At 40.5% G+C, this 16,401-nt stretch overlaps 2 protein-coding genes and 1 long non-coding RNA gene across 4 annotated transcripts; 1 reads left to right on the top strand and 2 right to left on the bottom strand.

Moving 5' to 3' along the window:
• Positions 1-1,283: 1,283 nt before the first annotated feature.
• Positions 1,284-2,738, bottom strand: LOC129354497 (uncharacterized). 2 transcript variants are annotated; one of them, XR_008605157.1, is made up of 3 exons: positions 2,670-2,738; positions 1,670-1,847; positions 1,284-1,582 (listed from the first exon to the last, which is right to left on the bottom strand). It is a non-coding gene; the product is annotated as an uncharacterized LOC129354497 (long non-coding RNA). The 2 variants fall into 2 exon arrangements; XR_008605156.1 differs by having other exon boundaries at positions 1,670-1,844; positions 2,670-2,726.
• A 2,510-nt stretch (positions 2,739-5,248) lies between these two features.
• LOC129354530 (C-1-tetrahydrofolate synthase, cytoplasmic-like) lies at positions 5,249-11,948 on the top strand. Its single transcript, XM_055024009.1, has 12 exons — positions 5,249-5,315; positions 5,930-6,020; positions 7,652-7,736; positions 8,047-8,106; positions 8,554-8,607; positions 8,676-8,812; positions 8,955-9,055; positions 9,675-9,811; positions 9,909-10,020; positions 10,088-10,215; positions 10,855-10,904; positions 10,983-11,948. The coding sequence occupies exons 2-11, from the start codon at positions 5,932-5,934 to the stop codon at positions 10,891-10,893; spliced, it is 942 nt and encodes a 313-aa protein (XP_054879984.1). The 5' UTR covers positions 5,249-5,315; positions 5,930-5,931; the 3' UTR covers positions 10,894-10,904; positions 10,983-11,948.
• Positions 11,949-12,557: 609 nt separating this feature from the next.
• Positions 12,558-15,896, bottom strand: LOC129354529 (uncharacterized). Its single transcript, XM_055024008.1, has 2 exons — positions 15,717-15,896; positions 12,558-14,871 (listed from the first exon to the last, which is right to left on the bottom strand). Exon 2 carries the CDS (start codon positions 14,803-14,805, stop codon positions 13,576-13,578), a length of 1,230 nt encoding a protein of 409 aa, XP_054879983.1. The 5' UTR covers positions 14,806-14,871; positions 15,717-15,896; the 3' UTR covers positions 12,558-13,575.
• Positions 15,897-16,401: the final 505 nt, after the last annotated feature.

The following is a 16,401-nucleotide window of genomic DNA, read 5'->3' as shown; positions in this document are numbered from 1 at the left end:
TTTGGTTGAAAATGGGATCAAGTCAAACTGTTTGAGCTCAGAAGGAAACACGCTGTCCTCCAGGCAGCGGTTCAGGATGTGACGGATCGGACCAGAGATGGAAGCAGATGAACTGTTCAGCAGTTTAGCATCTGTTTTAGGGATATCAGCATCTTCCACAGCAAGGAGAGACATCAACCATTCATTTCCTCCTTCTTCAGAGATTTTAGAGAAACTGAATTCCTCTGTAGGGTCATTTGAGGTCTGGATTGGAATATTATTAAATTCCTTTTCTTCTCTGAGATAATATAAGTCTGAGGCTACATCTCCTTCCTGAGTTATGTTGATCACATGAGAAGGTAAACTTTCTCCAAAATACTTTTCACATATCTTCAGTATTTTTGTAGGTTCCGTAGCTGTTTTCCGCTCCTCCATGAAACGCTTCTTCTCGTCTTTTATTATGGTATCATAATGTTCTCTAAGATTATTACAATTTTCACATTCAAGTTTTGGTTTACATTCAAAACATTTCACTCCACAGACTTTAGCTGAATTATTGTCAGGTGAAAGATGTTCCTTTTTTAATTCCTCCTGTGTGAGGTGTTTTGATTCATCTCTTTTCAATATTAAGTTCTCCAACTCTTCAGCCAATTTCAGTAAACCATAAATACATTGAGTCTTTAAATGTTTATTTGCTATTAAGAGAAAAATATCAGTGAACTTCTTCAGAGCTTTCAGAGGATCAGATTCATTATGGACGATGGTCCACTGAGTCTCTTTTATATTATCCGTCTCATCCGTCTGGTTTAACCTAAAGCTGCTGATCTTCTTAGGAACATTTCTACTGAGCTTTACAGTAACAAGGTTATGATCACTGCAGCCTGTTGCAATGGATTTTGTTGTTACACCAAAATCCATTGGTATATTTGTATAAATCAGATCGATGCATGATGAGGATTTCCTGGCAACCCTGGTTTTATCCTGAACAATCTGAGTTAATCCCCATTTAGATGAAACATATTGAGCAACATTCTTCTTAGACTGTAAATCCCAGTTAGTGTTAAAGTCGCCCATCAGCAGAATGTCTTTCGTCTCCTTCTCCTTCAACACCAGATCCATTATCTCATAGATTTGAACCAAATGTTTTAGATTATCTGAAGGTCTGTAACAACATCCCAGTAAAACTGGTCGTTCTTCAGGAAGCTTCATCTCAACCCAAATGATCTCAGCTTCAGTCTTCATCAGATCTGATCTCGGTTTAGTTTTAATATGATCCTGGACATACAGAGCGACTCCACCTCCATAACTGTTTCTGTCTTTCCTCCATATCCTGAACCCTGGTATATAAACCTTGCTGTCTTTAACTGAGGCATCGAGTTTAGTTTCACACAGAGCCACAACATGAACCTTATGGCGAGCAATAATGTTTTTCACTTCATAAATTTTTTTTTTCAGACCATCAATGTTCAGCAGACCCAGAGATAAGTATTCCTCCTGTGATGCAGGTGAGGGAGTCGGAGATGATTCTTCATACTTAATGTTTGGAAGTGAGGAACTTCGAGGTCTTTTTCTTTCCATGGTGACGACCTTCTCTCTGTTGTTCCTTAAAGACACAGAAACACTGAGACTTTAAACCAACTTCCTGCTGAAGCTGATATCACATTAAATCTGATAAATATTAAATATTTACAGTTTGATCCTCCTGGATCCTCCAGCTCAACGTCTGACCTTTGACCTTCAGGATGGAGGACGCTCTGACCTCTGAAATCCCAACAATCTGTTTCCTCAGGATCAAACTGGTTTGATGTGGATCAGACTGGTTCTACTGGGTCTGACTGGGAGGAAGTGATGATGAAGACGAAGAGCTGCTGGAAACACAACAGTTTATTGTTGGTTCATTACAGTAAGAATAACTTTATTATTATTCACATTAAAGTAAAAACTCATCGTTAAAAATCGACTCAAGTATTGAGTAACTGATCAGAACCATTGATTAATATTTAAAAACGTCAGACAGAAAATATAAAGCTGTTAAAATTCTAGTATTTTAAGAATAAAATCATAAATAAAACAAATGTTTTAGATAATTTAGATTCTATTTTGTTTAAATGAAAACATGATTTTTCTCCCTTCAGTTACAGTAATGATAAATTATATTAATATGAATCAGGTAGAAATAAAAAGAAAAATAATTTAAATGTAATTTTAAAATATCAATAATGTTAAAAAAAGGTTAAAGGTCATTAATGTTTCTACCAACAAAAATTATAATTTTTCTTACAGTTAAAAGTTTATCATAAACAACAAAATGAAACTGTTTTAAAGTATGAAAGAAATGAGATTTAATATAAATTAAACTGTAACATGAAAAGTGAAATTCCTGGATGTTTCTCAGAATATCCAGGAAATAGACATGAATTTATACCAAACACTAAATTAATAAATTATAAATAATGAGAAATATTTACTCTGTAAAAAATGTCTGTAATTTACACTGTGGTTGGCAGAATTTTACAGTGTAAATTCAGTAAATTAAAGACATTTTTACATATAAATAAATAGATATTGAAACATTTAAAACTGCTTGTATCAACTTAAACTGAAGAAATATTGGCAGTTTGATCCAATCCAACAACTGTTATAATGTTCGGATATAACTTTCTGTTAAATCTGTAAAAGTTTCCTCTCACCTCTCAGGTCGATGTGAATCAATCGTTGAATCAATAGTTGAATCAATCGCAGATGGATCTCTTTCTGTTTCTCTGCTGAACTTCAGCCTTTATATTCTGGCTGGTCTGGGATCCCGGCCCAGTTCCTCCTCCTGGACCCGGATGATTCTCTTTATCTCTCGTTCCAGTCAGCAGTCAGAACTTCCTGTTCATCAGCTGTTCATGTCGGACCTGTTCTGGTCCAGGTGAGGCCACACCTGAGAAGGCATGCTGGGTATTCAGCAGGAACGTCAACAACATGTCAACCAGAACCGAGGAGACAGAAGAACATGTGGTGATGACTGACAGCTGGAACATTTGATCCGATTTATTTTCTGTTTCCTGAATGTGGACAGGCTGGTCGGCTGAGACTGAACAGCTGCTGGGTTCGGTGGAGGACCTGTGATGCTGTGGGCCTGATTCTGTTTCATCTATGCATGAAGCTCAGCTGCTCAGAATCTAAACCACAGAGAAGAACTGAGCTTCATTTGAGGAACAATTTCTACTTTTACTGGATCAAATTCTGGATTTTCTGACTGAAACAGAAACATGAAGCAGAAACTGAGCAGCAGTTTGTTAAACTTTCATCAGTTTTTACTGAAGGAAAAATTATTTTGGCTGATTTTGTTATTTTTGTTAATTATTTGAATTATTTCCATTTTTATCCTTAAAATTTCCACATAACTTTAAATTTTGCAGCACTGGATTCTTGCTGCAACCTTCTTGCCTTGCAGCAAGAAGGTTGTAGGTTCGATTCCTGGTCTTTCTGCATGTTCTGTTTGATTTTTTAATATCAAATGATGATAATTTCATCAGTTTCTCAGTATAAAATACTAAATATATTTAATATTTTTTCAATTGAATAATTTGTCCTAACCTGAGTAATAACATGTTGAATTATTGCTGATCTTCAGGATCATTTCTGGTTTCCTGCCCTCTGATTGGTGGATCAGTGATTCAGATTATTGATGAAAGTTTTTCTGCTTTATAAACAATAAAAATGTATTTCATATCAATAAGTTTCATTTTCCATTGAAACTCTTACAGTAAAAGCGTGTTGAGTCTGCTGCCCCCTGCTGGTGGAGGGTTAAATCACCACATGGTGTTTCTGTTCCTGCTTTAATCTCTTTATAATTTTTATATTTTTTATTTTATTGCAGGAGGACTGATGGATTCTCCTGAGGAGCCAAACTAGAAGCCAGTAAAATCCACAGATGTTACCATATAAACATGTTCACACAAATGATGGGAACATGAAGCTCATCATTTGAACTTCATTCATAAACTGGATGAAGTTCAGTAGGAGGAAACGGATCAGATTCATCTCAACAGTAAAACTTTAACTCTTTAATTCTTTTTCTGTTTGGGTTTTTAGTTTTTTAGTTTTTTGGTTCTTGTAGTTTGAAGAGATTTGTGTTCCGGTTTCTCCTACATCTCCCAGAATGCACCTGGACATGTCCAATAAACCACACAGAGGGAAACAAGCTGACTGCTGGAGAAGCGACTTCCTGTTTTCCGTGCAGAGTGTTATCTGATTGGCTGAGAGGAATAGGCCCCGCCCCCTCCTCAGGTTCCCTCCCAGTTAGACTTTTGACCCACTTCTCCCAGTATCACTCTGGTTCTGTGCGCTGGTTTGGTTCGGTTCCGACCAGGAGCGGCTCATAAACACACTGAATGTATGGAAGCCCGTTAGTGCCAAAATACTAACAGAAGAAAACTTTTAGTAAAGAAAATAAACTTTTCAAACTCTGTTAATTCAGTTTTAAGTAGGAATTGTTTTTCTTTTTTCATCATAAAAGCAGAATCTGATCCGAACCTGATCCGAACCTGATCGGTCCAGGTGGAAAGTAAATTAAACTTTTCAGTAAAGCTGAATCTATTTTATGAATCTGATTGATTACAGTAGAAAACTTTCCAATGGTATTTTATTTTATTCAGTTTAGATTCTTTCCACAAGTTAAACACACAAAATGCTGGAAAATGAAACAAATACAGAAATAAAAAATATTTAAATCCTGTTAATGGAAAGAACATGAAGTTTTAACCATAATGTTTGGAAGAATAAAATTTTTATACCTTCACTTTTCATTGATAGACGCAGCATTATTGAATTTAAAACCGCAGAGTATTTTTCTAAGACATAAATGCTGCCTTCCAGCCTCTGGCGTCATCTAGTGGATGATGAGGGAAATAGCAGACTGATGGAAAATCCACACAGAGCAAAAAGCCAGTTCTCAACACATTGAGTAAAAAATTATTAAAAAAAGAAACATAAATTTACCAATAGTTGAAGTCGGGATCTTTGGATCAAGAGGAAAATGTCTTAAATGTCAACATGAATGGTTCCCCATACATGGATGGATGGATGGATGGATGGATGGATGGATGGATGGATGGATGGATGGATGGATGGATGGATGGATGAATCAATTTTCTTTATTCCATTTTAAATCTTCTCTCTTTCTTAATCATTTTTATTTAATTGGCAGATTTGGTAAATTGGCCTCAGCTTTATTTTTGACCCTTCTGGTCTTCCATACAGCTGCTGACCCGCCCTCTGCTGTACAGACTGGAGGGGCAGAAACATCTGGAGCAGCTGCTGGTTTCTGAGTTCTGCTCTGCGACCAGGTGAGAATCTGCTGTCTCTCTGTCTGTCTGTCTGTCTGTCTGTCTGTCTGTCTGTTCTGGGGATCTTTTCAGTTAATGCAGCTTCAGGCTGATCTGCAGCAGGAACAGAACCTTTTTGGATCAGAACTTCTCGGTCAGGACTTTTGATCTGAATTTACTTTCAGTTTGTTTCTGATCAGGCAGCGAAAGGCCAACCCTGATCTGGTTCATCAGACGTTTATTTGACACTTTGACTCATTTTCTGCAGTTTCTCTGACGTCAGAAACCTGAACTGAGTTTGGTTTGGTTCTGAACTTCTGGTCCGAACCGGTTCAGTCCAGCAGATCCGCTTCAGAGTTTCTTTACTTTATTGATCCAGAAAAGCTTTGACTTTATCTCAGAGTCTGACTGCAGCTTCACTTTTCCTCTGCTGGTCTTTGGACTCAGCAGCTTCTGGTTTGATGATTAAAATGTTGAAATATGAGCTGATTAAATATAAAAACTGGTTAAATATAAAAACTGATTAAAACAGGAGCAGCTTTCCTGATCAACTTCAGCCTGAATCATCAGCAGCTCTGAGCTCAGACTTCAGGGATTCCAGGCGATTAATCGAGTTTCTCTCTCTGCTCTTGCAGCCATGTTGTCTCTGGCGTCGCGGTCGCTTCGCCTCAGCGTTGCTGGTTGCCGTTCCTTAGCAACGGTTATTTCCGGCAACAAGACGTCCAAGTAAGTTACTGGAGCAACAACCATAAATCAGGAAGAAAAGGTTTTGTTTCTTAACCTGAACTTTTACTCTGAAACCTGCAAAGCTGGAGAAGAAAAAATCTGCAGATCAAATGTAAAATATAAGTTTATTAAACTTTCTGCTTCCAGTGGATTAAAGTTTATTTCTGTTAAAACATCAACAAACATTAAATCAGCAGCTGCAAAGTAAACCTCAACGTTAAACCCGTCAAAAATGCAACTTTAGGTTTTATAATCACCTCAAATATTTACAAAAACTCACAGAGCATTTAAAATGCAACAGAATCATTTTATCCAGCAACAGAATCATTTTATCCAGCAACAGAATCATTTTATCCAGCAACAGAATCACTTTATCCAGCAACAGAATCACTTTATCCAGCAACAGAATCATTTTATCCAGCAACAGAATCATTTTATCCAGCAACAGAATCATTTTATCCAGCAACAGAATCACTTTATCCAGCAACAGAATCATTTTATCCAGCAACAGAATCATTTTACCCAGCAACAGAATCATTTTATCCAGCAACAGAATCACTTTATCCAGAAACAGAATCACTTTATCCAGCAACAGAATCATTTTATCCAGCAACAGAATCATTTTATCCAGCAACAGAATCACTTTATCCAGAAACAGAATCATTTTATCCAGCAACAGAATCATTTTATCCAGCAACAGAATCATTTTATCCAGCAACAGAATCATTTTACCCAGCAACAGAATCATTTTATCCAGCAACAGAATCATTTTATCCAGAAACAGAATCACTTTATCCAGCAACAGAATCATTTTATCCAGCAACAGAATCATTTTACCCAGCAACAGAATCATTTTATCCAGCAACAGAATCACTTTATCCAGAAACAGAATCACTTTATCCAGCAACAGAATCATTTTATCCAGCAACAGAATCATTTTATCCAGCAACAGAATCATTTTATCCAGCAGCAGAATCATTTTATCCAGCAACAGAATCATTTTATCCAGCAACAGAATCATTTTATCCAGCAACAGAAACTTCAGGCTCTTTGAACTGAAAAGTTGCACAAAGTTCAGTTTGACTTTTTTTCAGCTTCACGTTTGAGTTAAATCACTAGTTGATCATATTTGTGGACATCAATATTATAAGTTAAACTGATTATTAACGGATCGGCTTTGTATCACCTGGTAAATTACTTTATATTTTTATACAGTTCTCACCGTTTATTTCTCATCTCCTTGGAAAAATTAGTTTTGTGACATGAATGCATCGAGACGACATGATGCGTAAAGTTATAGGACATAATCGACTAGTTCATCATCAATCACTTTAGAGAAGTACTGCAGCAGATCTACAGTAGAATGGCTGACAATATGTAACAGTCTAGTCAAAGCCCAGAGCTCAGCAGGAATAAATGGGACCAGAAATGAGCAGGAACCAATGTCTGCAGAAATTAGAGAAGCAACTTGGACCAAACCGCCTCCAAGAAACTTCTGAGTCACTTCAGCTGCTGGTTCTACTGCTGCCGGGCCGGTTCGGCCCGCTGGGTTCGGATCGGGTCGGGGCTTCACTTCCCCCTGACTGTAGCGCCACCTGCAGGTCAGAGGCTGATCCTGGACCTGTGTGCAGGTTGGTGAGGGAGCGGCTGAAGAACGACGTGGAGAAGATGAGGAACCGGTTCTCTGGGTTCAGACCCGGTCTGGTGGTTCTGCAGGTGAGACATCTGAGTCTGGTAACAGAACCGGTCCGGTTTGAACCGGCCAGAACCAACTGGGTTTACAGCAGCTGGTTCTGCTCTCAGACCCGGATCAGTAGGACCGACCAGAACCTGCAGCGGTCCAGTCAAAGATCAGCTGCAGGTTAATCACTAACCTGTGTGTGTGTGTGTGTGTGTGTGTGTGTGTGTGTGTGTGTGTGTGTGTGTGTGTGTGTGTGTGTGTGTCTGTGTGTGTGTGTGTGTGTGGTGTGTGTGTGTGTGTGTGTGTGTGTGTGTGTGTGTGTGTTTGTGTGTGTGTGTTTTCCAGGTGGGAGACAGAGAGGACTCGAACCTCTACATCAGCACCAAACTGAAAGCTGCAGCCGAGGTGAGAAGAAACGGATCAGTTCGGTTCGGTTTAGTTCGGTTTAGTTCGGTTCGGTTCGGTTCGGTTCGGTTCGGTGAAACTAAATCCACAAAACGACCCAGAATAATCTCTGCTTCTTCAGATCTCAACGATTTAACTGATTAACTAAAACATTTGTTGACAATTTTTAGTCTCAACTCAAAAGTAGAATAAATGAGAATATGAAAAATATCAAATTTATGTCAGAAAAATGTTTTTTATCATATTTTATGTTGAACTTTAATATATAAATTCTGCTGTTCGACCACTAGAGGGCGCTCAGCTGGTTGCCTGGGGAAACGGGAAGAAGCAGAAATCATGTCAGATCTCTGAAAACTTTTATGAATATTTCAGGGTTAAAATTTGACCTGAGAATCTTTAAATGTTGATTTGGATGTTCTTAAACATATTTACGTTTTTTCCCTGCAGATCGGAATCGAAGCCAAACACATCCGGCTGCCGAGGTCGGCGACTCAGGAAGAGGTCAGAGGTCGCCCGTATTGGTGACCCCTGCGGTCAGGAGATGGTGACGACTTCCTGTCGCCCTGCAGGTTCTGCAGAGCATCATGGCGGTCAACCAGAACCCGGCGGTCCACGGCCTGATCGTCCAGCTGCCTCTAGACTCCGCCCACAAGATGGACACCGAGCTCATCACCAACGCCGTGTCCCCCGACAAGGACGTGGACGGGTCGGTTCTGACCCCGTTCTGACCTCCAGCTCCACTGGACCCCTCCCATTGACCCCGCACTCCTTATGATCCACCAATCACACGGGGCTTCAGGTTAATTGGTTAACAAGCGTTAGCTAACTTCTGTTTCCTGTTCCTCCAGGCTGAGCTGCATCAATGCAGGAAAATTGTCTCGAGGTGACCTGAGCAACTGCTTCATCCCCTGCACCCCCAACGGCTGCATGGAGCTCATCCGGCAGACAGGTGGCGCCACGCACACACTCAGTCAGGCTAATGAAGAAAAGAAACAAACTGACAACCTGAATGAACATAAAACAATGATTTCAAATGAAAATGTTTATGAAGTGAATAAACTCCACACCAAGTCTGAGAAAAAGTATTCACACCCTCTACCTGATGACTGGATGTTTCTTCCACTGAGCCAATTAGATAGCGTTAGCATGATGGCTGCTAATGAGTATTTAGCATCACAGTGGAGGAAGACTGACGCTCTCTGCTCTGCAGAGTTGATTTAAATCAGACACATTGTGTTCAGTCTTTCTACAACATCTCAGTCAGATTCTGGGTTTTGACTAGACCACTTCAAAACTCTGTTTTTGCAAACATTTCATATTTAAACTCAGATGTTCTAGAACTGGCAGACCTTCTTCTTCTAGAGTTTCAGCTTTTCTTAAATTACATTATAATAAAAATCATAATTATTATAAAATCTTTGTTATTTATTCACTGATAAGAACGTTTGTTCTGCACTTCCTGTCTTTTAAAGAGACAGAATCGTCCAATAGCTGGAATTTATTTTGTCATGTGACTTCAGGGAAGCCATGTTTAATCTTTCGTCCCATGATGTCACTTCCTGTTTCAGGCGTGTCAGTGGCAGGTAAACACGCCGTCGTCATCGGTCGCAGTAAGATCGTCGGCGCTCCGATGCACGACCTGCTGCTGTGGCGTCACGCCACCGTGACCACCTGCCACTCCAAGACCCAAGACCTACCTGAGCAGGTGAGTCACAGACACCGTCCGACAGACCGCCGTCCGGCAGACCGCCGTCGACAGACCGACGTCGACAGACCGCCGGCTCTAACCCCGCCCTGTCCAGGTGGGCCGGGCCGACATCCTGGTGGTGGGGGCGGGCCGAGCGGAGATGGTGAGGGGGGAGTGGCTGAAGGTCGGCGCCGTGGTGATCGACTGCGGGATCAATCACCTTCCAGGTTCAGTAGATCCACTTCCTGTGCAGCTCTGTGGGGTGAACAGAGCCTGACCTTTGACCTCTTCCAGATGAGACCAAAGCCAGCGGTAAGCGGGTGGTTGGTGACGTTCACTACGCCTCAGCCAATCAGAGAGCAGGATTCATTACACCTGTTCCTGGAGGGGTGGGGCCGATGACGGTGGCCATGCTGATGGAGGTTAATATTCATAATCTTTACTTTTAATTTACATTTTAATTACATTTTAATGAATAATTTCATAATAAAATACATCAAATTTGTCTGAAAACTCAGATTTAATCAATAAGAAAATTTTATTTCTGATTCTAATTTAATTTAATTTTTTCACAGTGAGACAAATTTCACAGTATAAATCAGAATAAACGAATTTATTAGATTTAAATAAAGTCACTATTTAATTTAGTTTGAATAAAAATTAAATACAAAATAGATATTATTGTACGATTAGTATTTATCTATATACTATTACAAATACTTATTTAATTCATTATTTAACAAATAAATAAGTTGTATAGTTGTATTATGTATCATTATTAATTAATTACTTATATTCAAATTATTAATGCAGTAATATTTAATATGTTCTGATTAAATTAAGTTAAATCAGTTCATTCTCATTCAGTCCAACAGATTTAAACAGATTTAAATTATTATTTTCCTGGTTGAATAATTTTTACACATAAATCTGTTTTATTTTGTGGCTATTATCAAATATCTGATGTCCAGTCAGTATTTCTGTGTCCTGCTCTGTTTTTGACATATTTAGTGAATATTTTCATCCTGTTTTTGTGAGATTCTTCATGTGTTTCATTTCAGAACACGGTCCAAAGCGCTCAGCGTTTCCTCCGCAGCTGAAAATCTGACAGGTAAAGAAAATCCTTCACATTCTGAATTTAAAACTAAAATTATTTCAGTTTAGTTTCAACTCATCTGTTTTCCTGCAGCTCAAACTGAGATGAGAACCAGATTCAGACCAAAGTTTGTTTTATAATAAATCATTTATTTTATGATTCCAGCCTGTTTGATGTTAAAGTTTTTCTGTTTTGTTGTTTTTCTTTATCTTTTTTTTATCTGAAAGTTTCCAACCTGCAGCTTAAATCTGTTCAACCATCAGGAAGAAATTATGATCAAAATGTTTACAGTAAATAAAACAACAAAACCTCAGAGCTGAGATTCATTCAGCAGATATCAGTAGTCAGTATGTTACCTAACCACTAGTTTCAGCTTTTATTTTTTTATTTCTAAACTTTCATCAGTTTAGTTTTATAATTTGGTTTATTTATCTTAAGATATTTTCTTATTAAAAGTAACTTGTTCTCCTCTACCGTCGCCACGGCTTCTTAAGATGCACCTAAATACGTTTTCTTAATAAAATCAAATAAATTTAAAATCAAAGATTGTTTAATAAATAACAGCTGTTATTATTAATGTGTTAAATGAAGTGAATTTCTCCTGTGATTCACAGTTTGAAGCAGTTAAAACTGTGGATTCATTTAAAACTAAAACCTTTAATAATCCAAAGCGGCTCTGATTTCATTCATCTGAAATCATTTTGTTTCTGTTGTTCCAGGTTATGATTCGTTCATAAACATTTACAAACAGCATTAAAGCGAGCGTCTCCAGCTGAGCCTGAGGAATGATTGATGATTGATCGGCTGATTGATCGGTTGATTGATCGGTTGATTGATCGGCTGATTGATCGGTTGATTGATCGGTGACCTTCAGGGCTGCAGATCAATATTCTGAAACGTGAAACATCTGAACTCTAAAAAGTTTTAAAATGTTTCAGTTTCATCCAAAGTGATGGAAACAGAATCTATAGATCAAATTTTATCTTTTATTTTTAAATGTTTTTAGTTCATATTTCTATTAACTTTCTGCATAAATAAAATATTTCCCTTCTGATTAACATGCAGGATTATTTCATAAACTTCAAACATCTGAAGAAGAAAAATTAAACATCAAAGCTAAAAATCTTTTTCCACTTTTGGGCTCTTTTGTCTCGCGACTCTTTGTGCAGCAGAAACCGAACCCTGAACTCACCACACACTGAAACACGGTGGTGGCAGCATCATGCTCTGGTAACACATCAGTCCGTATTCACAGCAGCTTGGCAGCAGATTCTGGTTTAATGTTGGAGAAACGTGAAAATATTAGCAGACTTTGTACAGAAAGAGCATCGTCATGTTTTGGCGCGTTTCCATGGAGACCAGGTGGGTTTCTGCCGCGGGTCGGAGTTCGGACCCCCGGGCCGGTTCGGCTCATCAGAGCGCCTTATCAACTGCAGGAAGTTTTCTTTAAACAGAAACTTCTGCAACGAGCTGAGAGAGAAACTCTGAGAAACAGAACTGAAGAAAAACTGGATCCGGGTTTTTTTCCTTCCAGTGGATTTTCCTGAAGTTTCTACATCCAGCAACCAGAATGTGACAAAATCCAAACTCTGAGTCAGGAATACAAACTGAACTGTTTATTATTTTAACATTAATTATCTGACATTTGATCATAATAATATGCTTCATATTCCTTTGTGTTTGGATCATTTCCTCATTCCTGTCATTATTTGGTTTAATCCTTATTTGTGCATTTAGAAATAAGTTCCTTTGATTAACTGATCAAATAAATAATGTTATTGATAAATAACTATAAAACAAACCATCAAATAAAATATTTTACTGGAAGTTTATGTTATTTATTTATACTTTTTTTTATTTAGAAATGCCACCTGTCATTTGAATAAGAACATAAAATAAAAAAACATGAAATGTAAATTAAAACTAAAAGTTCTAATAATAGTTCTCGTTTATGTCATTCTTCATTTCTTTGTTCTAAAAAGCTCTGATTTCATTTTTCTGCTCTTTTCTTCGTTTCCTCTTTTCCTGCTGCTCTTCGTCTCAAAACTTTTATTTATAAAACCTCAAACAGACAACTCTTAGCGGTGGATCACTCGGTTCGTGCGTCGATGAAGAACGCAGCTAGCTGCGAGAACTAATGTGATTTGCAGGACACATTAGTGTTCAGTTCAGTTTTAATCCATTATCCTTTACTACATAGTAATAGAAATGTTTAAAAGTAAAGTATAAATTACAAAATTCTCAGAACAGGAAGCGCTTTTATTTTGATAATCCCATCAGGAAGTGTTGCTGAAATGCAGCAGCTAGCTTAGCAGAGCTCAGTTATGCTGGATAAACATTCATGTTGTCGTCATTGTGAGGCTCCATGAACTCGTAAATGTGTTTGTTTCAGTAGCGCTAACGCTCAGCTAAGTGTTTGTTTCAGTAGCGCTAACACTAAGCTAAGTGTTTGTTTCAGTAGCTCTAACGCTAAGCTAAGTGTTTGTTTCAGTAGCGCTAACACTAAGCTAAGTGTTGTTTCAGTAGCGCTAATGCTAATGCTAAGCTAAGTGTTTAGTTCAGTAGCGCTAATGCTAAGCTAAGTGTTTGTTTCAGTAGCGCTAATGCTAACGCTGAGCTAAGTGTTTGTTTCAGTAGCGCTAATGCTAACACTAAGCTTAGTGTTTTCTAGAGCTAGCCTTAGCGTTCACCTGGAAACCGGCGGCTCCAGGTGGGCGGAGCCTCCGTTGCCACGCTGCTCTCGGGTCAGCTGATCCACGGCGGCGGCCATGACGGTTCTGACCAGCGACCCGGCCGCCTGCAGCAGCTGCCGCTCGCTGGGGTCAGAGCAGGTCAGGTGGAGGAGATGGCAGTCTGCGGAGGCCACGCCCACCCAGCCTTCCTCCTCCTCTTCCTCCTGGGCGGAGTCATCCGGAGGACAGAGCTGGATCCGGATCGACGTCTGGACCGTTTTATCCTCTGGGGGGAACTGGAACTGATTATGGAGGTCCACAACAAGTTCTGAGTCAAACAGAACCTCGTCCTCTTCTGATGACACGTCCCGCACCAGAACCTGGTTTAGATGGACCACTGAAGGTGGTCCATCTTCAGGATCCACCTTCTCTGCTGTAGGTTCCAGTTCTCCGGGTAAACGACCCGCCTGAGAGCAGAACATCTGGACCTGCGGAAGACCTTCAGGAGTCTGGGAGAATCCAGAGGCACACAGTTCTGATTCCGGCCCGGTGTCCTCCACGTGTCCCAGTGGGACGGATCGTCTCCTTCCCGCTCTGATGAAGAACTTCTTCAGTTTAGTCCGGAACCACGGAGAAGATTTCTTCCTGAGAGGAACGAATCTCCTCAAAACGTTTCCCATCTTCCTCGTCTCTCCGTGTCTCTGCAGCGCCCCCTCTGGTGGACCGGCCTCACCGTCCTCCTGTCTCTGCAGCGCCCCCTCTGGTGGACCGGCCTCACCGTCCTCCTGTCTCTGCAGCGCCCCCTCTGGTGGACCGGCCTCACTGTCCTCCTGTGTCTGCAGCGCCCCCTCTGGTGGACCGGCCTCACCGTCCTCCTGTCTCTGCAGCGCCCCCTCTGGTGGACTCGCCCCACTGTCCTCCTGTCTCTGCAGCGCCCCCTCTGGTGGACTCGCCTCACTGTCCTCCTGTCTCCTGATGCAGTCCACTGCTGAGGACAAGCCGCTCCACCACCTGCGTCTCCTCTTCCCTGCAGCGCTCTGGCGCCCCCTGCAGGTCTGTTTGTCGCTCCCAGCTGATGTTTGCTCCTCGTTTCCAGACGGTTCTGGTTTGGTTTCCTCTCCGGTGCTCCTGGTTCTGGTTCTTCCGAGCAGGAGCCTCGGCGGACCCGTCGGCTTCCTCTTCGGTTCTCCTCGCTCTCTGTCCTCGGCGGCCATGTTGGGTTGCTCTCTGTCCTCGGCGGCCATGTTGGATCTCCCTGTCGCCGTTAGCTGAGATGAACCATCAGCTGCTGAGATTAAACTCCTGAGAAGCTGCAGACAAACATCCAGACGACAGTCATGGTGATTTATGAGCGACGAGGCGGCGGCAGATATTAAACCGAGACTCACAGAGAGTCAACTGGCAACTGGGAGCAGCAACATGAAAACGATCAACAGATTAACAGCAACTCTTATAAAACCTGTGAAACAGAGAAAACCAAACCGAATCCAGATTCAGATTTTTCTGCATCAGTCAGTTATTTTCACAGTATTTCTTGGCATCTTTAGCTGAATTTCTATTAAATTTAAAATTACATAATTTGATATTCAGAAAATAAATTCATTCAGGGAAACGCGCCAATCTAAAAAAAACTTTTATTATATCAAGATTTTTAAATTCACACGAGTCACATAATCAATAAGATTTTACTACTGCAGGAAATGATGAAGACAGGAAGTGGTAGAAGACTGAAGTCACTTCCTGCCTGAAGCGTTAAATCTAATCAGATATGATGAGTATAAAAAATAACAAACTGATTATTACATCAAATTTTAAAACATCATCTTTAGTCAAAGGTGACTGATTTAAAAATATTTTGACGTCCAAAGCAGATTTTATTACTTTTAGGTCAATCATAAGGGAGGAAAACAAAACAAACTTTATCAAACTTTATTATTTTCATTGTGAATCTGAGGAATAAAGAGGAAAATCAGAAAAAAACCGGATCAGAACCTGCTGACCCGTCACATCTGCTGCAGCACAAAGTTTCCATGAGAGCTTTTTCTGTTTTTTCCTTAAATCTGAAACTCTGTGCGCCCTGATGATGTCATCAAACACGTGTGATGACGTCATCAGGCATGAGGAGCGATCAGAGAGGAATAAAGCAGAGCCTCACCTGGTTCCGTCCGGATGATCCGATCCGTTTCTCCAACTGAGGGAAGCGCCGAGCTCGCCTCTCCTCCTCCTCATCCTCCTCATCCTCTTCATCCTCCTCCTCATCCTCAGCTGATGATGCTGCTGCATCGCCGCCTCGGTCTCCATGGCAACTGCACTGATTGGCGTTTCACTCCGGCCTGTTGCTCAATAAGCAACGCGGCAGGAAGTGACATCACCTCAGGGGGCGAGGATTTTATTTCCTTCAACGAATTTCTGTCAGATTTCATCAGAAAGTCTCAAAACAAGCAACAAACACACAGACACAAACACACAGACACACAATCACACACACTCTCTCTCTGTAACACACACAGACACACACAATCACACACACACTCACTCACACACACACATCCTCACCCACACACACACACACAATCACACACACTCACTCACAGACACACACACACACACTGTCTCTCTGTAACACACACACAGACACAAACAATCACTCACACTCACTCACACACACACACACACAGGTAAAGAGAGAGAAGCTACATGCATGCACGCAGAGAAAATGAGTAAAATATCAGCATGGAGGCAGCAGCAGGTTCTGCTGCTACAACGTCTGAGGCTCTGAATGTCTGACAGAGACCTGGACTGGACCGGGAACCCGGACCTGGACCCGGACACAGACTGGA

Source organism: Poeciliopsis prolifica, unplaced genomic scaffold (genome assembly GCF_027474105.1).
Source record: "Poeciliopsis prolifica strain line A6 unplaced genomic scaffold, Auburn_PproV2 SCAFFOLD111, whole genome shotgun sequence".
NCBI lineage: Eukaryota > Metazoa > Chordata > Actinopteri > Cyprinodontiformes > Poeciliidae > Poeciliopsis > Poeciliopsis prolifica.
The sequence above is the reverse complement of the archived record's forward strand: the minus strand, read 5'-3'. Positions and strand labels throughout refer to the sequence as shown.

Excerpts from the sequence above, each read along its gene's own strand:
- LOC129354530 (XM_055024009.1), top strand. The coding sequence starts at position 5,932 with ATGTTGTCTCTGGCGTCGCGGTCGCTTCGCCTCAGCGTTGCTGGTTGC. Across the intron at positions 8,813-8,954 it reads CCCGACAAGGACGTGGACGG|GCTGAGCTGCATCAATGCAG; the intron begins GTCGGTTCTGAC and ends CTGTTCCTCCAG. Across the intron at positions 10,021-10,087 it reads CGGGATCAATCACCTTCCAG|ATGAGACCAAAGCCAGCGGT; the intron begins GTTCAGTAGATC and ends GACCTCTTCCAG.
- LOC129354529 (XM_055024008.1), bottom strand. The coding sequence starts at position 14,805 with ATGGCCGCCGAGGACAGAGAGCAACCCAACATGGCCGCCGAGGACAGA.